General features: G+C 43.9%; 2 protein-coding genes across 4 annotated transcripts in view; both read right to left on the bottom strand.

The window, feature by feature from the left end:
- Nucleotides 1-12,233: 12,233 nt before the first annotated feature.
- On the bottom strand, nt 12,234-13,188 carry LOC118302661 (piggyBac transposable element-derived protein 4-like). The gene is made up of 3 exons (XM_035628987.2): nt 12,822-13,188; nt 12,532-12,734; nt 12,234-12,437 (listed from the first exon to the last, which is right to left on the bottom strand). Exons 1-3 carry the CDS (start codon nt 13,141-13,143, stop codon nt 12,234-12,236), a joined length of 729 nt encoding a protein of 242 aa, XP_035484880.1. The 5' UTR covers nt 13,144-13,188.
- A 5,110-nt stretch (nt 13,189-18,298) lies between these two features.
- The window catches only part of zfand6 (zinc finger, AN1-type domain 6), a 21,017-nt gene continuing 14,214 nt past the window's right edge, over nt 18,299-25,101 (bottom strand). For 2 of the 3 annotated variants that reach the window (XM_035628094.2, XM_035628095.2), the window contains exons 5-7: nt 22,613-22,765; nt 22,314-22,418; nt 18,299-19,506 (exon numbers count right to left, since the gene is read on the bottom strand). In XM_035628094.2, coding sequence (XP_035483987.1) covers nt 19,358-19,506; nt 22,314-22,418; nt 22,613-22,765 — 407 coding nt within the window. In that variant the 3' untranslated portion in view covers nt 18,299-19,357. The remainder of the gene's footprint in view (nt 19,507-22,313; nt 22,419-22,612; nt 22,766-25,101) is intronic. The other variant, XM_035628096.2, reaches the window with a different exon arrangement.

Raw genomic sequence — 25,101 nt, 5'->3', positions numbered from 1 at the left:
CACTAAGTGTTTTCTATTTTGATTTACATCGAGACAGGGTTACTCATCTGTAATGAATGGAGGGTCGTTTGACTCGGGTCACCTTCTCTACCTGGTCCAGAAAGATGACCACAGCGCCGTTAATGCTGCTGTGCCCGACTTTCTCCTCCACGCTACACAGAAAACTCGGTCAGATTTTAATGCCATGTTTTCTGGTCAGTGTGGAGAACCCAGTCTCCATTTACCATGGCGGCCGCACTCGCCAACCAAAACAACTATCTAAAGTGACCTACTATCAATAAACTATGTAAAAATTAAATGTCATTATCAGAAAAAAAGAATAAAAAGTAATTTAAAACAATCATTCAATCAAGGCTTCAAGGTGGTCCTGCAATCTGTTTTTCATAAACTTTAAAGTGGAAAAGCCTCGCTCTACGCAATGCTTGAAAACAACAAATGGGACACATCTTACAAGATAAGCAGGTCTTGTGTATTACATCCCATTTTTCATCTGGGGGGTCATATGTCGAGTGCCGACTCATTTCCATCTTAAGTTTCCTCAGTGCTCACCCTGACCACATATGTATCTGACACTGACAGCGCAGACCGATGCTCTCACTCACAGTATCCAGGATGACGTTATGGACATTGATCTCATTATCACTGTTTGAATCAGATGTTCTCTTCCTCCTCTTCGATTAGGCAGCGTGGCCTGCACCTCTGCCTCTGTCACACTTTTCCAGTGTTCCATTCGGCCATTTTACAAAGAGATCTGGTGCTCCTTTACAGCTTCAAATCCCTGGCATGTTTCTATAAGTTTTCTTCTGGGCTAGTGACGAATGTCCATGCCACTTGTTTGGAGGTATTTGGACAGTGGAGTCGTCAGCACAAAGATGCGCAAAAAGATTTTGGCTGTGAGGACAGTCTTGTATTTGAGCAAGGCCTTTACATATCCATTTGCCTTCACTCGAAATGTCGGTCTCACTTTCTCTTTGTCCATTATGGTCATCAACGTGACAATCAGGTCAATGTAGAGACATTTTTATGGGTCAAACAACTTGCTCAGTGCTGGATCTTTGGATAACTCTCCTGGTCTCAGGTCTCTCCAATAGGTGACAGCACGTACTGGCTTACTTCTTCCCAGAGATTCATTCATTGATATGACTCTTTGAGGAATACTGCTACATCATTTAAGAGACAGAAGAGGGATGAACTGGCTATGACCGCACCAGTGGTGTTTCTGCGAGTACCAGGTTAAGAAAGTCCACATAGCACCAGACATGCACTTGCGGTTAATGGGCTGACAACAGGGCAGAGAAACCCTTGTACTCTCCTTGCATGTTTCGGGCCCCCATCTGTAGAATTACCGGCACACTTAGTAATGTAACCAAGCGCTAGTCTATGGTCACTGCCTTTAACCGACAACGCCACTTCCTTTGTGATGAAGTCGGGGACACTCAACAATAAATACAGGTCCCTACAGTGAAGTGGTGAGTATGTTACCAAGCATCAAGTACAATTGTTTTAAAAGCAAGGACATTTATGCACAATAAGGATTACAACCAGTGCTAATTTCGTTAACGAAAACCATGACGAAAAATGTCCGTCAACGACCTTTTTTCCATTACTAGGACGAGAGGTTGGCGAGCTAAAAATAGATCTTCGATGATAAAAATTTTGACGAAATGTATGTTTTGTTTTCGTTGACGGGACGAAAATGTTTAGTGTGTTAATTTTTCCTCGGCGCGCATTTAGTCAAGCTGTTAGTAGAGCAGCTCTAAGACTGCAGCCGTGCTCCGCTCACGTTCTACGTTCACACGCGTGGATAAAGAACTGTTTCGGTGATTCTGGACTCAGGTCACAGAACCCTGAACAGGACACTCAACTGTTGTGGCTGTTGTTGTGAACACACGGTTGACAACGTATTTACTGCTGCTGCTCCACAGCTGATCAGCTGTTGATTCAACATCAACACTGAACGTAACGTGTGTCCGGCACTGAGCTTTCTTGGTCCCTAAACACACGTGTGAGACTGAGAAGATGAACGGTTCTCGAGACATGACTGACTGACACACTTACGCAGACACACACAGGAAATTAGCTTAATTTCTTTGAATAAGGGGAAGACTAAGGAAATTAATTCAGATATTACATTAGTAAAAGTGTTCAGAGTGAAATGTTATTTTAATGAATTTCTACACTTGATACAACCTATCACCTTGATTTCAATTTCCAATACTTGTTATAGCCTAATTTAACTTATTTTTAAGGAAAGAAAATAGTTTGACTAAAATGTCAACAATAATCCACCACTAAAAGAACACAAAACAAGTCACTCTACACAAAGAACAAGTTACATGTAAGATATAAACTCTTAAAATCACACTCATGCAAATAACGTTAGAACGTGCCAGATAAAAAACCATTTAAATATATAAACATTGTGTGGTGCAGCTTATAGCTGCTACACTTACAACATCCATCTTGTCCAGCACCAATTTTAGCAAATAAACGAAACACTGTCCAGAAGATGACTCGCAGTCAACGAACGTAATCAATGTCTCGTGGATCAGATCTGCTACGTAACGGATTATTACTGAGCACTGGTCTTGAGTGGTGTTGATTTGAATTGAATACATACCTGCCTCCTTAAGCTCAGCAGTGATTGATTCTTGAAAAAGACGCCCGACAACTGCCTATAAGTAAGTGAGTAATGTTTATTTATATAGGACCTTTCACAGACACCAGTAACAAAGTGCTTCACAAGGATAAAACATTCAATTCAATCCAGTTCAATTTTATACCGCCAAATCGTTACATATGCTATCTCAAGGCACTTTACCTATTAAAGGGATAGTTCAGTGATTTTGAAGTGGGGTTGTATGAGTTACTTATGCAAAGTTAATGTGTTACCTTATGGAGATGGTGATCAGCGATGTAATTTTACAGAGTTTGGAGGAGAAGTGGAAGTAGCGAAAGTCAGAGCTTTACTGTTGCAGAGGGGACCACCGAACTGTACTGCACTTTTTTTGCCTTGCATTCAAATACAAACCCCCCTTCCCCTGTGACTATTCTTCTCATTTACCGGCCACCCAGACCAGAGATAAATGAACTTCTCACCTCACTCTGTACCTCATGTTCACCACACCTGATTTCAGACCTCTCCTGGAGTTCTCTTCCTCTAGAAGGCTAACACTAATACAGTTTCCATACTCCATACTCTTGTCAACAAAATACGAGAAAATGTATTATTTTTTTCTCCCATGATGACACAGGCCGCGTCTTCTAATCATTGTTAACATTTCTCTCTCCAGATGCTGACTCAAAAGGACTGCAGTTGTTGCAAAAAAAATTGGATCAGAAAGAAAGGCTCAAAAACAAAAACAGAAATTAACAGGACTGGAAAGAGCGACAGAAAAAAACCTGCAGCCTCAACAAAGTTTATGATGCAACAAATTTACTGGTAAGTTCCTTTCTTTCTATATAATAATTCCTGATCTTTACACACCTATTGTTATATTGATGTTACTGCTTTTACTTTTACAGCATTCCATAATAATAATCATATTAATAATCATTAACATATTCAATAATAATCATATTCAGTGATTTTAAGTATTAGTATTTTTCACTAAATGACCATAGCATAAAAAAGGTTTGCACACCCAGTGTTAGTAAAATATTAATTTGTAACCAAATGAACAGTCATGCCTTCCTCATTGTGCACACTGAAGAAGAAAGAGCTGACACGTCTGTCCATTATACCCCATTTCTCAGGTTTGATGAAGGAAACTAAGTTAAAGGGAGATATTATGGATTTGCGCGTGTGGACATTTTTGTGCTTTTGACTTATGCACCCCATTCCCCCATTTGTTTTTGTTTAAAGGGGCAGTCGGTTTAGGAATTTGAGAAGTCTGGACTTAGTCTCAGAATCCAAAATACAACAACTCCTCCTACCATCCCGCCGTGCCCGCGCACGCTACCATGGCAACCGAAGCCAGGCCAAGTACGGAACATGGCGTTCCCACCGGTAAGAAGCTAACCTGAAGCTAACACGGACTACTGTCCACATTGATAACGTTTTTTAATTGTGACTTTTTGTGAAAACAACATCGTCAGTGTTTTTGAAAGCAGGCTACCGTAAATCAGTTTATATTAGCTTGCTAACGTACTTAGCGTTAGCTAGCACATTAGCTACTATAGAGTGTTACATGGTAGGCCTGTAAATTAACAGCTTTATCTTCACATACATCATTTGTTGCTTTGCAGGATGACCGACGCTTTTTATGTATATTTTATAACATTATTAGAGCTTTGAGACTGGTACACTCGACTTCGATGAGGAAGTGAACCCGGCTGCTTTGACAAGCAGTCGAGCGAGGAGAAGAGGGAGTCGCCTACGAGGCGCACGGGGCAGCAGCCGTGGGAGACAGGGCAGAAGTCGGCGCGTCGGCCCAACACCCGAGGACCTGGGAGCCGAAGACAGATGATCTTCATGTGATGAGCCACTGGTTTCATCCCAAGATGATGTAGCTTCAGTTGCCTTTAATTATATCAAAGTCATGTTTTAATATTTATGCAACCTCAGTATTTGCCTTGCAATAAAGTGTATTTTTGAAAGTGATTGGTTTCTCATTCCATAAATATACAACAATTCAAGGGATTACAACAGACACAGTAATTGTGGGTTAGACTGATACTTATTCTTATTTAAAGCTAAATTGTCATTGTTTCTTTACACAACTAAGCATAGAAAGTAAAATATTTTTGAAGATGTCCTCCAGTCATATTTGAAGATGTATAACAATACTCATCACTGTCTCATATGGGTTTCCCAGGTTACCTTACAATGCCATGTACCCTCAAATAACAGACCAAATATGTTCTGGCCAGTTAGTCTCGGTCTCTCCTCTCTTGGTCATTTGATTTGGGTGAACTTCGGTGGCATTGTTATTTTGGTTTCTTACATTTGTTGAAGTTGGTTTTGTTAAATAAATCAAGTTTTACTTTATTGATTAATGTGTGTTCTCCACATTTTGTCCTTCCTCTGTGCCGGGTCGTGACACTGGAGATAGCCATTCTGGTTGTGAGATGACGGCACATGATTCTGAGAGATACATACACGAGCGACCGGAGATAGGCAGGGTTTTGGGACGCCATTGCACTGAACACTTTTTGATCTCTGTGACAAACCAGAAATCTCCTCAATATTGCGCTCATTGTGATGAATACTTCCAGGGTCTCCGTCTTCCTGAGTCAGCATTTAGATTTGACAAAAAAGCAATCATTACAGTACACTAACATCCAACTGCTCATTGACATCAATATTTTTTGACATACTGTGGGATAATTTGGTTTTCCAAAAATGTCAGTCACCACAAACGCACCCTCTTTTTACCAATGGAGTATTTGTCAAGTGTCTTGTAGTGTCTATTTGTCAATATATGTTATGTGAGTAGCACATGTGGTTTACATTATCTTCCTCTTGAATGTTATGCTGGGGGCTTCCTAATAACCCCTGACCTTTCCTTTAACCCCTCTTTTGTTTGGTTCTTACATAAGATAACCCGAAGGAACCAGATGTTCTTTCTTTAGATAACAACGGACCTATATAAGTGTAAACCCAAAGCAGTGTCTTCAGAGATTTCCTTTTGGCCGGACACTCTCCAAGTTCTGCAGTGCTTGAATTGATGCTGGTCTTTTTGTAAGAAACCTTTATATACAATCAAGACGGTGTCGGCGGACTTCTCTTCAATACATCTTCACATCATCGCTACTAAGTATACAACAGTCTTTTTCAGATAATGCTGTCATCTCCTTCCATACACCTGACCAGCATGACCTTGTCAAACAGTCGCCTCTTCAAGCAGAGGCTCACCACTATTCTGTGTATTTTGTATATTTTTATGAATATTTAAAGAAATACACAAAAAACTTGCTAACCATCTCCTTGGACTTCCCAAGGCAGAATGACATCTTCACAAAGACTGCATGCAGCTTCTGTGTCAATTTTCTCTTCAACAGCACCAATAGTGTTGTAGTGCATGATCCCCTCTCTGAGTTTCTTCTTGAGCTCACACGGTTGCCTTGTTTGGTTGCGGTCTGTTAGGTTAAAAAAAAAAAAATATTAGAAAAGACAACAACACCATTTAAGTTGTTGAGTCACACAATACTAAACACCATCGACCGAGACCATTCTTCTTTTTTCTGAGGGAATAAATCATGTCATCGATCTCTCTTTGGAGCTCGTCTCTCCAAATAGGAGCACCATGTGTCTCTTGAAAAATAGAATCAAGCAAAGTTGTGAAACTAAATGTGACCACATGTATGACAAGAAAGTACCAAATAGAGACACCAGTGACCATGTTACATAACAGCGCCGGCCCATTGCTTGACATCCTTGACGTATGTAACATATTTTTGCTGTGTTGTGTATTCTTGTTCATAAAACACTACTAATAAAAACAATGATGACCAGTTGTCTAAGTGTAAATTATTACACATTGAAGACTAAATCACTGCTCCCGTAGAGAATCAAAGTCCTTCCTCAATCACAAAAATGGTTGCTGCCTGAAGACACCCTCTAATAGCTCGCACTCATAGTTGATTGTTTGATGATGGAAAATACACGTAAGAGACCCCTGTCTCAGGTTTGGGAACACTTCAATCTGGAGATTCCCCAAAAAGTTGCTTGTATGATATGCGACCAAAGCTTATCTTTTTCAAACAACACTTCATCAATGTTTCGCCAACTGCGTTCGAAGCACCCACATGCTTTGGGCAACGAGGCACGAACACCATGCGAGTCTGCACCAGTTGGAGAAGGTAACATTACCAATAATAATTTAATTAAATAAGAGGAATATTATACACAAACAAAGTCACCCTTTTTGGAGTTCAGGTTTTATTGTTCTACCAAGTCATGATTCCGCCCCATGACTTTTTTGTTGACTCTTTAAGTCTTTTTGTTTTATTCATGGACAGTTGATTTTGATTTCATTGTTCCCTTGTTGTGCTTTTCCTTGTGTATTGATTTCTTGGTCCTCTGTTTTATTTTGAAGTAGTTCCTTGTGCTTCCGCACTTCCTGTTTCCCTGTCTTTTGTCTGTTCTCTTCACTTTTCCTGTGTCTCCTGCCCCTGTGATTGTCTGCACTTGTTCCTAATGTGTCTCACCTGTGTTCAATTTGCCCCGTCCTCCTTGTGTGTATTTAGTCTCTGTGCTTCCCTTTGTCTGGGTTGGGTCGTCTTGTTGTCTTCCCCGGTATGTTCCTGTTGTTTTTCCCCAGTCGTTTCCTGTGGAGTTGGTTCCTGTGATTTTTCCCCAGTGCGTCCAGACAATGCTTCTGTTCCCGAGCTCAATGACACCTTTAGTTGTATTTTGTTTTTGTTTTATTGAGACACTGTAAGTCTGTTTTCTTTTATTATTAAATTTCCTTTTTTCGCCACCTCTGCGTTTGGGTCCTGCTTCCTGCTTAAACATGACACCCCAATTCGTTTTACAATGGAAACAGTATAACAAATACATAAAACAATAGCATATCGTGTATTTAAAATGTCCACTAAATTTGCCTAACACAACTTACTTTGGCATATGAAGCAGTTGTTCTCAGATTCATTTCTTTTACATACCAAACTTCTTGAAACTACTTTTTCATCAAATAGGCTATGGCTTATGAAATGTTGGCCCTTTGCCAATATTACCTGTGTCTTTAAGCATCTTTTTATATGCATGGTATTTATGTATTCTGCATTAAGACCAACCCCAAAAAAACACTTGAATTATCTAACATTTTTTTACGCATCCAGTCCTAAACCGACTACAGGCCAACACCCCCAACGTGCGAGGACAACACAGACTTCCTCCACACACTTAACAACTTCTTCAGCTGGTTTGAGAAAGACAACACCACCACACCAACAAAAGCCCCTCCCTGCCCAGACCATGAAACACTTCACCTGGACCCAGCTGATGTGCGGAGGATCCTACTCAAGGTGAACCCCAGAAAAGCTGCAGGTCCTGACAACATACTGCAGGTCCTGACAACAGGTCTCTGAGCATGTGCTCAGAGACTTTGCTGACCAACTCACAGATGTTCTCACGGACATCTACAACACCTCTCTGAGCCAAGCCATCATACCAGCATGCTTCAAAGCCACGACCATCATACCGCTCCCCAAGAAATCCCCAACCTCAACACTGAACGACTACCGGCCCATAGCACTCACGCCCATCATGATGAAATGCTTTGAAAGGTTGGTCAAGGCCCACATAACATCCTGTCTCCCCTCTACACTTGACCCATTCCAGTTTGCATACCGTCCCAAACGTTCCACTGATGATGCCATAGCAACAGCACTCCACCTAAGCCTGGCTCATCTGGAAAACAGTAACAGTTACGTGCGAATGCTGTTCATCGACTTCAGCTCCGCATTCAATACAGTCATCCCACAACACCTGGTGAATAAACTCGGCGAAATAGGCATCAGCACCCCACTATGCAACTGGTTACTGGACTTCCTCGCAGACAGACCACAGACAGTAAGAGTTAGCAAAAACTCCTCAGAGACCACCATCATGAACACAGGGGTCCCCAAGGGATGTGTGCTGAGCCCTCTGTTGTTCACGCTGATGACGCATGACTGTTGTGCCAAACACAATTCGAACCATATCATCAAGTTCGCAGATGACACAACAGTGGTGGGCCTCATCAGCCATGATGAAGACTCAGCCTACAGAGAGGAGGTACAACAACTCATCAACTGATGTGATATTAATAACTTTCAACTCAATGTCAATAAAACAAAAGAAATAACTGTGGACTTCAGGAAGAAACAGAAACCACACACCCCACTCACCATCAATGGCAGTGCAGTGGAGTCTGTGCAAAACACCAAGTTCCTGGGAAAACACATCACAGATGACCTGACATGGTCCTGCAACACCTCCTCCCTCGTCAAAAAGGCACAGCAACGCCTCCACCTCCTTCGCCGAATGAGGAGAGCCGACCTCCCCCCTTCTGCCCTCACCACTTTTTACTGGGGTGCCATTGAGAGCATTCTCACCAGCTGTTTTTCAGTCTGGTATGGCAGTTGCTCTGCTGCTGACCAGAAGGCCCTGCAGAGAGTGGTGAGGACAGCAGAGAAGATCATCAGATCACCCCAATCGGCAATCCAGGACTTATACGCATCCCGCTGTCGCAAGAGATCTACCAGTATCATCAAAGACCCCACCAACCTAGCATACAAACTGTTCACCCTCCTACCATCCGCCAAGCGCTACTGCAGCATGCGGAGCAAAACCAACAGATTTAAGAACAGCTTTTTTCCTCAGGCCATCAGACTACTCAACTTACTCAAGTAAATTCCATGCGCATTACACAAACAAAGATCAACTGACTGTCAAAATAACTTTGACCTAATGTCTGCACTATGCTTTTTACATACATGTTTACATACAAATGCATCTCCATGCTGCTTTCTGCACTTGGCACTTTCCTATATTGCACCTTTTATTATTATTGCACCCCAATAACTTACCTCAAAACTTGAATACTCTGGCACTGTGAATATCTTTGATAATGTGAATAAATGGCCTTTGTATTGTATTGTGTATCTTTAGGAAGGAAGAAAAACCTGGATGAGACCCTCCTCAATTTGATCATGAAGGACTTGCAGCCTTTCTCCATTGTGGAAGATGAGGGTTTCAGAGCTTTTGTGAACAAGTTGGACCCCACCTATATCCTGCCAACCAGGAAAACTCTGAAGAATATGGTCGCTGTGAAATATGAAGAGGAGAAGCAAAAGGCTGTTTCCCAGTTACAGAATATCTCACCTGTCTGCCTCACTGCTGACATGTGGACATCTGTGACCATGGATTCCTATCTGGGGGTCACCTGCCGTTTCACAGGTGGCAATACAAGTCTGGTGTCAGTTCTTCTGGGAGTGGCTAAATTTCCAAAAACACAGCAGATAACATCAGAGAGGCTTTGTCACACCTCATTTCAGACTGGGGGCTCACTGAAGCTGTGACTGCTATGGTGACTGACAATGCAGCCAATATGATGTCAGGCATCCAGAAGCTAGGGTTTCGCCATCTGCCTTGCTTTGCACATACAATGAACCTCATAGGGAAGAAGACAGTGGAGGGACATGACATTAACAGATATTCACACCAGAGCAAGGAGAACTGTTAAATTTTTTGGAAGAAGGGCAATGCTAACCTAATCCTTGCACAAGAAAGGATGGGAAGGCAGCCCCTGAAACTTGTGCCGGAGGTAGAAACGAGGTGGAATAGCACCCACAACTTGCTGCAATGACTCCTTGAGCTCAGAGAGCCTGTTGGTGCTGCCTTGGCCAGTCTGTCAAATGACATAATTCCACTCAAGTGCTGATTTTGATACAAATCCCAAAGCCTTCAAGTCCTGGCACCCTTTAAATTTGCCACAACAGAGCTCTCTGAGGAGAAGAGGGGGTCAGCCTAAAAAATAATCCCAAATATTAGAATGATCCAGCACAAAGTGGCAGAAAAAACAGGCCTGGCAACAAAAGCAGCTACTGAATCCTTAGGGATGGCTCTGCAGCAAAACATCAACAGGCAATGTCAAAATATAGAATCCATCAGTGTTAGCACTGGCGACGTTGCTAGACCCCCATTTCAAGACCCTTGGGTTCTGCAATCCTGATAATGGCTGTGAAGCAGGATGGGTGTTGATGGCTGAATGTGCCTTGATGATCAGAGCCATCAACATCTCATTGAGGCCAGAATCCACCATCAGCAGATGAACTCTGGGAGTTCAATCCTCTGAGGTACTGGCAGACCCATCAGGCTGTGTATCCCCACATTCATACTCTGGCCAGTAAATATCTGGCTATTACTGCCACATCTGTCCCATGTAAAAAAATTTTAACAAAAGCTGGTGATGTGATTAAAAAAGGGGCCGGCTAAGCCACAGCACAGATGAACGAATCATTTTTTGGAATAAAAACATGCAACAGAATTTGTATTTTTTTCTAAACAGATGAGTATTGTTGCATACTCAGCGAACACAGGGACACTTTCATTCCTCTGCATGACTTTTCAGTGTAATATTTTGATACCTGACAGTTTAATAGAATGATATAAAAAAATGAATAATGGCCAAGAGAACGGTGCAATGAAAAACATTAATTGGCATATGATATCAGTTTTTATTTTTATATTTGAATAAAGAGAAAACATTACAATACATATCTATACAATAAATACAAAATAAATCTTAAGATATGGCAATGTAGATAACATCTGGATGACGCAGTTGGTGTGTAAGACTTTATTGACCACCAGATGGCATAGGGGAGCAAAGTGTCAAAAGCTATGAAGCACCAAACCACTTTCGACAACCGTCTCCAACATTGGAACAGGATCCATCGTGTCCTTCCATTCCATACACACAAGTGTTAGGTTCTGTGAGCCGTAACGAGACCCGACATGCCATTGCGTTACGTGCCAATGTAGAATGTCCTCCGCGGACTGCAACCCTACGTGGTCCCGCGGCGTGGCAATCCATCTGATCAACATCGTAATGTTGACCATGTCTGAAACGTTCAGGTTTCTGTTTGGAGAAAAAAGAAGAAAACAAAAGTCCAAAATGTAGTTAGCAAGAATCAGACCCTTTGCAAAGAGAGCTTCTGTCTTGGTAGAGACAGGATTCCTTATAACAGCTTCAGTGTACAAGAGCCGGTGAACCGTGGTCAGACCGAGTGAACAGTGGTCGGACCGAGTGAATGGTGGTCGGACGCAGGGAACGGTGGTCGGACCAAAGTGAACGGTGGTCGGACCAAGTGAACGGTGGTCGGACCGAGTGAACGGTGGGCGGACGCAGTGAACGGTGGTCGGACCGAGTGAACGGTGGTCGGACGAGGTGAAGGGTGGTCGGACTCAGTGAACGGTGGTCAGACCGAGTGAAGGGTGGTCGGACTCGGTGAACGGTGGTCGGACTCTGTGAATGGTGGTCGGACCCTATCACCATATGCTTTGTGCGCGTTAAATGTTTTGCGTGACGGATATCCGCTCATGTTGTTTATTGTGTTTCAACATGATACATGCTACTTGCTGTTCACCACGCTCTCTCACAGAGATGGAACGACTACAGACTCCATATCACATTGGTGATAGGTGAAAGATTTTCTCTTTTCCGAACGCTGTGGGGCCGTAGCATCTGAGCAGGCCTCTCGGACCGCGCTCATCAACGCGTACGCATTGTACGCAGACACGTCTATGATGTTGTGGAACAGGGCGACAAATGTGGCTTCCTGTCCTTGCGCTGGCTGTCGATCTTGGGTCTCGGGTGACCTGTACTCAGGAGCAGTACGGTTTTGCCCCTTTTGGGCACGTAGGATACGAGGGTGGCCAGTTCGGAGAAAGCGAACCCGGAGGAGAACACCTGCCGCCCGCGCGCGAACACCAGCTCCTGGGGCAGCTCGGGTTTGTTGCGTCTGATCGTACCCAGCATAGTGATGTTGTTGTTGCGGAGCACGCGAGCTTCACGACGTGAAGAAGTTATCACACGTAACCATTCGATGCTCCAGTCCCTGGGTCAGATCTAGCACGACCCGCAAGGCGAGGTTCCTCTCCCTTGCTGTGGCCGAGGCATCTGGTCTGCCAGTGTACGCCTGCAACCTCCACGCGTAGCTAGTTTTCGCGTCGCACGCTACCCACAGTTTGAGTCCGTACTTAGCCGGTTTCTTGGGCATGTACTGATGGAAGGAACATCGGCCTGGAAGAGGAGAGCTGACACATAAAGACGAGCTCAACAATATATATGCACTGACAGGTCGGTTGGATTAGATGCAGTGTACAATACCCTTGAAAGGAACCATTCGTTCGTCCACCGTAACATCGTGCCCCGGATTGTAGAGGGCAGGCAGCCGCTCGCACCACATGTCCCACACCTCTCGGATAGCGGCCAATTTGTCCGAGGATCTCCCACCGACGTGCCTTGACTCCCGATCGTCAAACCTCAGCGTTTTCAAGTAGCGGTAGAAGTCTTTCAGGGACATGGTCGCTCTGAAAATTGCCCTTCCGAACTCTGCCTTCCACAGGCTCACGGCCGCTTCACCCCGAGACCTGTACACGCCCGCCAGAATCAACAGACCCACATAGGCCCTCAAGTCCGTTTCGTTCATCGGTTTCCAAGTCCTCGCACTGTGCTTTCTTGAACCCTCTCGATTGGTCGCTAGTGAAGAACAACAGAAAGGAGGTCAAGATGCCCCGAGCGCCAGCGGTCGCCTCTGCTGTAGGACCTACGGGGTATTCAGGGGCGTTACCTTGAGCTGGTTCACCCAGGGGTACTAATGACCATTCGATTGTCCCGTTCTTTGACGGGAACACGTCTTGGTACACGTGGATGCCTGCTTCCCCGTCCTCCTCTTCATTGCTTGCACCTTCTTCTTCTTCTTCTTCTTCTTCTTCTTCTTCTTCTTCTTCCTCCTCCTCCTCTTCTTCTTCTTCTTCTTCCTCTTGCTCGCTGTCATCTCCGTCTTCACCATGTTCTTCTCCTAGACCCGCTTCTTGGTCAGTCTCGCCCTCATCGCATTCATAGTTGCTGTTGTCATCATCGGCCTCGGGCCCTAACCGGCCATCGGATGTGTTTCCGTGATCGTCTTCGGACTTGTCCATGCACACGTCTTCGCGGCTTGGTCCAGCGAATATCCGATTCAATTTGCGTTTTGCTTCGGCCACCCGGGCGGCTGTGAAATTCGCTGCCATGGTGTGTGGACCGCAGCTCTGGACGTCCCCAACCGAGACAATTTAGTCTCGGCTCGAACGTCACACGCTATTGTTGTTTACGTACTCTCCAAGCTTGGTTGGTGGCAGTCGGGGTTGGAGTGGCACAATGCGACTGACACATTCACACATTCGTCTGTGCAATCAATAATACCTGTGGATTCAGACCGTCTGCACAGTTCCTGCACACACCCCACACACAACTTAAGAGATGTAGATCAAACATATGCACTAGCCACACTCTCAGTCATCCAGAGAGATGACATTACTGCGGCGAATAATAAAGTTTGTTCACTTATTTGGTTTTGACTAGGCTCCTGGCAGGACCTACCTCAGATTCCAGGTAATGTGATGTTGGCTGGTCATCAACACTCTGGATGAATACCACCTCACGAACGCTCAGACAGTGAAATGAGAGACAACATGGTGTTAGTGTGACAGCAGACGGTCGTGTTTTATTTATTACATGAGGTTGTGGATCACAACGTTCATTACATATCGTTTCGTTGTCTTTACATGGGCAAAATTACACACTTTGGCCACAGTGGGCCCTACAACCCGATCTCCCTCGAATGCCTCGGTCTCTCGACATTCATCGACTGGATGTGTTCTGTCCAAAACTTATCAGGGTTGAGAATAACTCGTTCTTCAGGTCTTGCATTAACTCAGTCAATGTGAGGAAGCGTGTCACGACCCCTTTGTCCTCTTCCACGAGCAGCAATCCCGCGCTGTCAAACACTATCATATGCCTCTATCTGGGGTTTGACATGATGCTGAACAGGTACCCTGGCTGGGTGTCAGGTTGGACAAACAAAGCCGCGTAACCGACCAGACTCCCGTCTCTTGTTTGCTGCTCGCGTAGTGTCTCTCGGATGCCAACAAACACTTTGGTGTCCTCTACCAAGCCCAGAGAGAGGCGCCTTGCATCTTGCACAAATTCGATGACATTGTCCACGGTAAACCTTGACTCCTCTCGCAGCCACTCGTCGGTTGGTCCATCGATCAACCCTCCATTTAACGTGCGGCACACCTCCTTTACTTGCTGCAGCGGGTCCGTAAATGCGATACTCGTCGCCCCTTCGCAACTGTACTTGCCACCTTGCATTTGCACGTGATACGTGAATGTGCCTCCTGGCCTTTTCATCGTAAGGGAACACACTCCGCCAGGGACACCTTTCGAGGTTCCTCTCAAACTTTCTGAAAAGCATCCCGATGCCACAATTGCGCCCTGAGGTACTTCGGGCTTGCTTAGATAGTTCCGGACGGCTCCTTGGGAGACATAGCCCCACCACATGGACCCAAGCGAAGACACAAAATTCGGCCAAACATCGACCAGATCCTTGCTGGTCGTGTGAGGTTCGTAAGTCATGAGAGTGTAAAACTGTTCTTTGGTCACGTAAGCCATATTGAGAAGACCCGCCGTATCGCGGTTTGAGTATCCGCACAACCTAATGAATGTGCCATACAATTAGTAGTTATGCGCACCGGAGCAAAATGAGCATGGACCAGACATGGTCTTGTCTGCATTGCAAATGTGAATGCATGAATTTACCATTACAACACACATGCGCACGCATGAACAAACACGCACACACACACGCACGCACGCACATGTGTGTCATAAACCATAATGAGGGATACGGTACAATTGACAAAGAAGTGACAAAACCACAAAACAGAATAAGTGAGTGTGTGTTCCGCAATGAAGCATACAACAAATGATATGAGCATGTTACTGTTATCAGTGTTAAGGGATCATCAGCTTAAAAAAAAAAATACTACTAACATCATCAATAATTCAATTCAATTCAATTCAATTTTATTTGTTTAGCGCCATATCACAACATACATTGTCTCAAGGCACTTTACATAGTGAGGTCAATATTACAATATTACAGGGAAAACCCAACAAATCCCACAATGAGCAAAGCACTTGGCGACGGTGGAGAGAAAAAACTCCCTTTTAACAGGAAGAAATCTCTGACAGAACAGGACTCAGTTGTGGGCGGTCATCTGTCTCGACCGGTTGGGGTGAGGAGAGAAATGGGGAAGAGAGGAGAAGTGGGCAGAAAGAGGGTGGGAGGAGAGACAGTAGGAGAGAAGAGAGAGAGAGGATAGTTGTACAACCGCCGCTGTAATCTCTACCAGACTGATACTTATAATTAAAAAATACAATTATGTTGTTGTTATTATTAGTGATGATGTTAATATTAATATTAATAATAACAATAATAATGACAGGTTTGGGTCCTGCAGCTCTGGGGTCAGAGATACACTAGGAGAGATAGGAAACACAATGCCTGCAATGCCTAATTCCCTCTTAAGCTCCAGTCCATTAAGTCAACATCGATCAGGTATAGGACCTGCAGCTCTAACTGGATATATCCCAAGCTCCTCACCTGGTTCACCGGACCTCCAATGAAGCTTTCTAGGAGACACAACCACAGTCCAGCAGAGTGACCAGTAGCTTTAGTTACAAAAGCAGCAGGTTCTATAGTTCAGACTTGACTGATCGCACGGCTGCACAGCAGGCACGCCTACGGGCTATACTTTGTTAACTTTACATCAGGTAAGTCCTTAGGAATGGTGCGATGCCCCACCCCACTATCCCTACTGTAGCCGAAAGGCCCCGAGGGTCTTGTTGTCAATGATTGGCTTTAAGCACTCATATACAAAGATGATCTGGACCCGTGTGTGGGTGTTATGCCTGGGCCCAGCAGGGTGTTATGCCTGGAAAAACTCATGAAGTCCCAGTCTGACCGCCTCAGATACAACAAACACAAAAAAAACTGAAATGAAATAAAATGAAATGAAAATAAAAGTTTATTTTATAATACACAGGTGTCCTCCTCGTCTGTTTTTTTTTTGCTTTCAAATACAAATACTCAAAATGCCCAAGAGGAATCTGTCTTTCCGAGCGCCCTGGGTTCGCTGTCAATTCACCATTCCGAGCGAGTTTGCGTCCGCACGTCGCCTGAGAGCGTTTGATTCCGCGAGCTTAGAGCGCGTTTGCGTCAACCTCAGCTCCAGCGTGCTCTCGTTCCGCGTGATCTTTCTCAGCTGTGATACCAGTACGGATCTGTCGTACAGCAGGCTCTTGACCGAGATCTCCCCGACGCTGATCAGAGTTTCGAGGACCGCAAGGTCGCTGCGTAGATCGTAATACAGGTCGTTCATACTAGAATCCCAGCTCCACATACGAGAGCTTGCGGCGTCGAGACGATCGCGCACGTCCTCGACGGAGCCGAAGAGCAGCCGCTTGCGGTCCTCGAAATTCACGGGTACATGCGAGAGGTTCGCGTTCAGGGTCCTCAGCGCACGGGCGCAGGCTTCTCCCATGGACCTCGGGACGAGCGAATCCACCTCGGCCAGCATGTGACCCTGATCTTCATGCAGGCTTGCCAGAAGCAGACTGCTACAACTTCCACAGGCAGCGATGCAAGAGCCTGCCAAAGGACCAACCAAGGCTGGAAAGTTTGTTTTTTACATCAGTGGCAGACACGGTCTTGTCAATTGATCCAAGCTCAGGAGCCACCAAGCAGAGTTAGTGTTGAACATCTAACTCTGTGGAGGACACAAAAGGACACTGAAACCAAACAGCACAAAAAGGACCTTTCTTCTTCTTCTCTTCCATGGACTTGGTAACATAAGTTGGGCATACAGCATAGCATAACGCAACATGGCTAAGCATAGGAATGTTTAAACTTGTAAGATGCATTGTATTGATTTGAGTCAATGTGTTCAGTGCTACTGTTATGTTTGTTCATAGGTTAATGCGATGTTAGTACCCTCTGACTAACCCTCTTTTAACCTGACACTCTTTGTCCTGCAACCATTGGCCTTATCAAAGAAGCACAGCAGGTGGCCGAGCCGACACCTCTGATGCTGCCATTTTGTAGTTTGTTTGTTTACCGCCATCTTGTTTGTAGTACCATTTAGACCTTTGACCTTTACAGCAACCTAGTCTGTGTACTCACACACACACACACACACACACACACACACACACACACACACACACACACACACACACACACACACACACACACACAGACCTGTTTATATCTCGTTTGTTAGATTAGATTGTTGTTTCAACTTATCATTTTAATAAATGTTATTAAATATGCAGTCAGTCTGGTCTATTTAATATTGCCTAGGTGTGAGTATTGCCAACTGCTGACTCCAAATCCTTCAACCTCTGTTAACTACAAAGGTGGGGATTCTGGTGGTATTTATTAATTTAATTATCCATCAGAATTGATAGTATATTGTAAATGAGACTGAATCAGTTGATTGGCTATCATTTCCCTTCTTTTGAAGGGTGGTGCCCCGAGGAACTTTGATATTAATTAAAGTTATTATTTAATATAAATATATAAAATAATAATATTTTAGATCACCATAACTGATCAACTATATTGCTTAGAAAAATGGTACTATCACCAATGTCCACGCAAAACACAGAATTGTATGAGATCAGATTCACATCTATACGGTTTAGTTTTGTCAATTGGCTAAAATTTTAAATTGATAGAATTTAAAAGATAGATAGTCTTTAAAAATTTATTTATTTTTTTATTTACCAAAATGACGCCAAGCTCAAAGAATCAAACTCATTTAATAGGCAGTAGGCTGTAACGGTTTATTCTTGCTTGAGTAACATATCTTCTTATTTAAAGCAAATGCATGATTACATTTTGTAGAATACTGTTGCTATGGAGGCTCAATTAAAAAGAAAGATTGTGAGGAGGTCAGACACATTAAGAAAATATTCTTACTGTGTCTTTGTTTGCAGACACTGCCTACAAAGAAGTCTCTGGTGAGTTTACTTCTATTCTTCTAGATTATTCATAAAAAGCAGACCATTTTCCTTTAGGATTTAATCATTCATGGACTTGAGTCATTTATTTAACAATTTTGAAGGATTCCCTTCAAATTTAACTTTTTTTTAAAAAGTGAACATGTCCCCAAAGTATGTGGGGGACATGTTCACTTCTTAAGAGGTATGTTGTTAATTGTCAGATTATTCACATGGGGTGGTGAAGAAATATAAAACTCGGTTGGGGGCTGAGAACATACCACTTTCACAACAAAATTACCGTGTAGAGCCGGGTTTTTTAAACACGGGTTGACCCGCGTTTAATCGGCAATTGGCCACTTTCACACTGCGAGCAGACCAGTGTCTGATGACCGTGTAGTGACAGTTGGTGGCCATAGATGGCAGTAGAGAGTGGCACGTGCCATGAAACAAAGAAGAAGAACTGCGTAGTAAACAACAGAAAGCATGGTAACCAGTGAGCCGGTGGTCAACGCTACCTTATACTTGTCACTCTTTCAAAGTTTACAAACTCAGCGCAGTGTTACGAGCCGAGTCTGGCCCTTTAAGCAGGTGGCCATATGGGTTTTGAAGTGTGTATGAGAGAAGAAAGTTGGCGCTGTGTTGTGTACGTAGCTGCAGCCACAAGGAGAATGGGCTCCACACATCATCCATGCTACCGACAGTTATGGCCACTGTGTAAAGACCGCCTGATGAGGCCGTGTGTGTCCGCCGAAGGGTTGAAATAAGGGGCTTAAGTGGTTGATCCTCAGATTAATTTTGTCCTCCGTCTGGTTTCAGATTTTCTGGATCTTCTCTGCGACTACGATGGGGTTTTCCTCCCTGAGCTTCTCTGCAGCATTAGCTCTGTAGTCGAAGGTGCAGTTGTGTGTGTCTGAGTATCGATGCATGCTGCAGAATGCATTTCCACATCTGCACTGAAAGCCTGCAACAGAAAGTGTTAACGTTTGTGATAACAAAAAACTACCTTTAAGAATTTATTGCAGAAGTAGTGCTAAATCATCACACTGTTATAAGTGAGATACCTGTAGACGCACACTGAACTGAACAGTGTCTGGCAGTTATACCACTAGATTGCTCACACTGTCTAAACCAGGGGCCTCCTGGATGTAAATGCCAATTCATTAGACAATTCATAAATACAAAAAAGCAACTCAAAAGTCTGTAATAAAAACCAAAAGATAGATAGTATACTGTCATGTCCATCAAGGTGGTTCCTTATGGTTGTATGCCTGTCAGGCCACAGTCAAGATGAACACAACATGACGAAGATTCATTGAAGCTGGACACATGCAGCTAAACTTGATGAGCTGCTTATGAGCTGCAAAGACTAAGTTATCACTTTAATAGTTTAGGAGTTTGGTTCCCCACAAGCAACTTTCACAAGACCACATTCTGACAAGGACAATGTATTGGATGCAGGTTTTGTAATGAGACAGCTGATAGCTGAGAAGCTGAAACTTCAATCCAAAGCAGTGATGGTGCCAAAACGTGGGCGACCTACAACCCAATGCTGTGCTTGAACGTGTCCCGTGAGACACAGACAGAGCAGCTGTTACTGATGCTGGAGTTGGTAGTTACTTTAAACTTTGCCACCTTGCTTCCAGTTTTAACAGTAAACTAAACTGGTCCTGACTCCACGTGCTAGCACATGTGACTTCTGAAGAACTCTGGTACTCTAACCTAGTAGGCCCTTTTATGAACCTGTTATGACGTCAGACTCAACACTTATTTTGAAATACACTTTCCTGCTGTTGAGTGACTTACAGCAAAATGATGTGTAACTAACTGTACAAGCAACAACCAGGCCTGTGATCAAATAGTCTATTTTACTTAGGAAGGGCACCTGAGGGAAATTACTCAGCGGTAGAAGAGTTGTATTCAAATTTTCTGAATGATAGTTTTATCTCCTTACCTTAATGAAATGAAAGGAGAAAAATCTGTCCCACAATTCATTGCAAAAGCAAAATTTAAAGCAAAACAACATTGTAGTTACACCATGGTAGACCAACGTAAATTTAGAAACAACAGAACAGCTGTTTTACAAACAGCACATGAAGCTAATCACACAATCATACAACTGTAGAATGTCACACTAAAATGATCTTCATAAGCTAATCGACAAGCAGACTGTTGGCGTTCAGAGACGGTTTGCTGATGAGCTAAAGTTCATTTAACAAAATAATAAATAACATTAGTTAAAACCAGCAAGTGCGATGAAAAATAAATTCATGAACTTGATTATGAACTTCATGAACTTGTGGGCGGCTGTGGCTCAGGACGTAGAGCCATTTGTCCACCAACCTGAAGGTTGGCGGTTTGATCCCACCTCTCGCCAGTACACATGCCGTTGTGTCCTTGGGCAAGACACTTAACCCTAACTTGCCTCTGTCGGCTCTTCCGACAGTGCATGAATGAGTATGAATGTGACAGGAAAATGCGTGGTAAATAGCAGCGCTGTATGAATGTGTGTGAATGGGTGAATGTGACTTTCCTGTAAAGCGCTTTGAGTGGTCTATATGACTAGAAAAGCGCTATATAAATACAGTCTATTTTTACCATTTTACTCTCTGGATGTGATCCAAAGCTTAAGGAAATCCTTACATGACATCATCGCGCTGAGCTCCAAATACATAAATATATTTCTTCTTCACTTCTCACCAGTCAAAAGTGATGTTGAAGAACAAGCCTATTGAACTTGTAGTTTACAATATGATCAGCATAACATAACTTCAATACATTCCCAGTTTGGGATAATTGTAGTTCATCTATCTATATTACCATACTATAATAATGATAAATGTCATATCAATTAGTTGGGCTGGCGTAGTGGTTAGCACTTTCGCTTCACAGCAAGAAGGTTCTGGGTTCGAATCCCGGTTCAACCAGCGCCTTTCTGTGTGGAGTTTGCATGTTCTCCCTGTGTATGGGTGGGTTCTCTGGCTTCCTCCCACAGTCCATGCAGAATGGGGTTAGGTTAATTGGAGACTCTAAATTGACTGTAGGTGTGTATGTGAGAGTGAATGGTTGTCTGTCGCTGTATGTTGCCCTGCGATAGGCTGGCGACCTGTCCAGGTTGTACACCGCCTCTCACCCAATGTTAGCTGGGATTGGCTCCAGCCCCCCGCGACCCTTAAATGGATAAAGCGGTTGACGATGGATATCATATTCTTTATAGACATATGACAAGAATCTCTTGTTTCCTCCATCTCTTTGCTCAGTTCCTTACTTTTATTTACTTGATATTTTAACAGCTCAACTTCCTCTAATTGTACATGTTTATTCAATTCATGTTACTTGCATCCAGTGTGAGAGGCGTTTTTTATTTTCAATATCTATTTTATTGTTACCTCTTATGATTAACTGATAGTGAAATGAAGCCAATTTGAAAACAATTCTCCTTTGGAGGTGTGACTCTATTTTGAACAGGACACTTGCATTGTAGCAATTGCAGCATTGAGTTAATCATTGTAATGTTATAAATAAAGTTGGTTTTAAAAAAACTAGTGCGAGATTTTTCTGTTCTTTGCTAATTAAGTTGTGTTTTTACATTCATGCTGCCATGGGCGGTGCCAGGGGTTACCTTGTAGCAACACCAAGATTTCAGGTAGCAGCAACCTAAGCAACACATTTTTTTGTAAAAAACGAAAAAAATACCCAGTTAAATAAATTGTTTTATACAATTTATTTAACTGGGTGCTCACACAAGTGAGTTCGCTGTGGATTTCATACCTGTCAGACCAAGTTTCTTGCGGCAGGTGAAGCAGCGGCTCTTCTTGGCTTTGGGTTTCTCCTCTGTCTCCAAAGCTGCATTCACTGACTCCTCAGACCCTGATGCTGAGGGAGAAACAGCAGTAACATCATTAGACTCGTACTACAAAAGGGCAGACAATCATTTACACACTGTTGATTGTTACCAAGTCCAAGCTCCTCGTCTCTGAATTACAGAAGGAAACCATGATGACTTTTCACTTTCAGAGTACGCAGTTAGCTTGACTCCAAGTTGCTCCCTCAGCCTGATCTTCACTCACCTCTCTGCACAACTACATTGTCATGAGGATCCTCCAGCTTCCTCTTCTTGCTGCTATGGTAGGAGTTTGTAGAGACAGTCGCTGAGCTACCTGCCAAACACTGACCTTCCTGTGTACCGCCTACATCTGCAGCTCTGCCTGACATGCCTGAGCCTAGAGGGAGGGGTTAATGACACTGGCAGCAACAGCTCATATAGCCACAAGGTATCCCTGTTCTCCAGGGGCAATGTCCTCTAATGATGTGTTTACCCAGTGGATACTTGTTGCTAAGTATATGTTCAAGATATCTTTGAGGCTTTTTTAGCTGCCTTTAAACACACTTATATGGGTGGATGTCTTGTATTCAGTAATTGCTCTGTAGGAACTGTGCAGTGTGTGTGCAGGAGCCACATTTATGACCTCAGTACTGTTTCTCCATTAACTGGCCTCATAACTTTCCCTAAACTTTGTGGAAAAGCCACAAAAAGTAGTTTGGGCTGCGAATCACCAGCAAGCTGTATCTTCTGAGATATCTGCATGGTGCTGAGAGAGGGGAACATTTAGGGACTTCTAGGAATTCAGAGAAGGCCCAACATATCAGCATTTTAAATGACATTTAACGTATTTCAACTAATAATAAGTATCAGTTTTTATTCTAATTTTAAGCTGAATTTCAATCAAGTTTGCTTCAGGAATGACAATGTTAGTGACCTAAAACCTTGAAAATAGAGTTATCCAATCAGATTTAGTTGTTGTTGTCTCTAGGTGTAGGAAATTAGCCATGTGAAGGATTGGGTTGAAGAGATGAGGGCTACACTAAGGACAGCTAAAACCTGTTGATCAAGCCTAAGGATGAGATTAGGTATAGGCCAAGAGCCGAAAGAGAGGACCCTGAGGAAAATTTAACTATTCTCAAAGATTTGTATGGTTGCTCTAAATCTTGTGTCCCTACAGTAGTGTTTCTTTTCTAGGAGCAGTTGGAGGGAGAGTCCCTGCAGGAGTTTTCACATGCTTTATGCTGTCTAATGGAAAAGGTTGAACGCATTGCCCCGAGAAGGATGCGTTGTTCCCCCAATCTTCTTAGAGCATGCAGTTATTTTCTGACCTTCACAGGCAGTTAAAGCATCTAGTACGGCAGCGCCCCTGACTACAGCCTACTAGAAGTCATAGCAGAGGCCACACGCTGGGAGTGGGAGGGAAGACCTGATGAGCTTAGGGGTAGGAGTTATTCAGTCCCCTCTTTTAGTGCTATGCGGTCCTCTGAGAGTAGGGCTCGGACGAGTCCTGGCAGCACAGAAATGGCAGAGTTGAAGAACATGTTACAGAAGCAGCAATAGCAGCTTAACCAGTTGACCCAGAGTCTGCTAGCACTACAGGCATCCTCCAGGCCCCCCTGCTAACCAACGGCGCCTAAACACCATTGTATGTAGGCGTTGCCAAAAGCCAGGTCACTATGCCAGAGTGCCGTAAAGGGCAGGTTTCCCAGGTTCAGTCGCCTAGAGCCCAACATCCCGCAGCAGCAACCACTGTAGCTCAGGAGGCGGGAAACTCCTTCCCCCTCATGTGAAGAGCCAATCATCAGGAGGGGAGAGTACAGGCTCAGACGCTCAATCACCCCTAATCTGGTAGCACCTTAACCCAAGGTAACTGTTAGCCTAGGAGATGTACCTGCTAACCTCCTCATAGACACATGTTCAATGGTCACAACTATTTGAAAGTATCTTCCTCCAGCATTTCCAGAGTGCCCCTAGGCCCTGCCGCTGGCTTCATTTAAAGGACTAGAAATTCCCTATGTGGGATACGTCATGCTGGATGTAAATGTTTTTGGCATTTTACAGCAAGGTATTTTGTTTGTTAAAGACCCACCAGGCCAAACACACCCTTCTAGTTTTCCTGGTGTTTTGGGCATGAATGTAATCAGAGAGTGCTATCACCAGTTGTTCAGTCAACATGGCTCTGACCTCTTTGATCTCCCCTTTGTGCAGCAGGCTCCCCCTCCATGGCAGTGAGCATTACAGCATTGCCACCAGGCTCCCTCTGGTGCAGCACAGGTTAAAACAGGGTTGGACCGGGTGAGAGGTAGGCCCAATTACCATTCCTGGGGGTACATTTAAGTGGGTCTCTGCTATGTGCTATTCTCATTTTAATGAGTCCTCAGGTGCTGCGTTGATTGATCCCCTGAATGTGTGCTTATGTCCTCGGCCATGGTCATCGTGAGTAAAGGTAATACGTATGTGTCAGTGGTAAATGTGAGGGAAACAGACATCCTTCTGTATCCTCGCCACCCCATAGGGCTTTTGAGTCAGGCTCAGGTCATAAGCTTTCAAGAGGGAATCTCTAATGTAAAGCATAGCTCGGTGGGGGTCGTTACAGTTTCTGCCCAAGAAGCACAGATCAGCCCCGTGTGACAGCAAGTTGAGTCCTTAGATTTATCTGCACTTTCTGAGTCAGACCAGAGAAAGGTTAGGGCTATGTTGCCTGAACGTGAGACTGTGTTTGCAGCTTCTGAC

The sequence above is a fragment of the Scophthalmus maximus genome, chromosome 4 (assembly GCF_022379125.1).
Source record: "Scophthalmus maximus strain ysfricsl-2021 chromosome 4, ASM2237912v1, whole genome shotgun sequence".
Lineage (NCBI taxonomy): Eukaryota > Metazoa > Chordata > Actinopteri > Pleuronectiformes > Scophthalmidae > Scophthalmus > Scophthalmus maximus.
The sequence above is the reverse complement of the archived record's forward strand: the minus strand, read 5'-3'. Positions and strand labels throughout refer to the sequence as shown.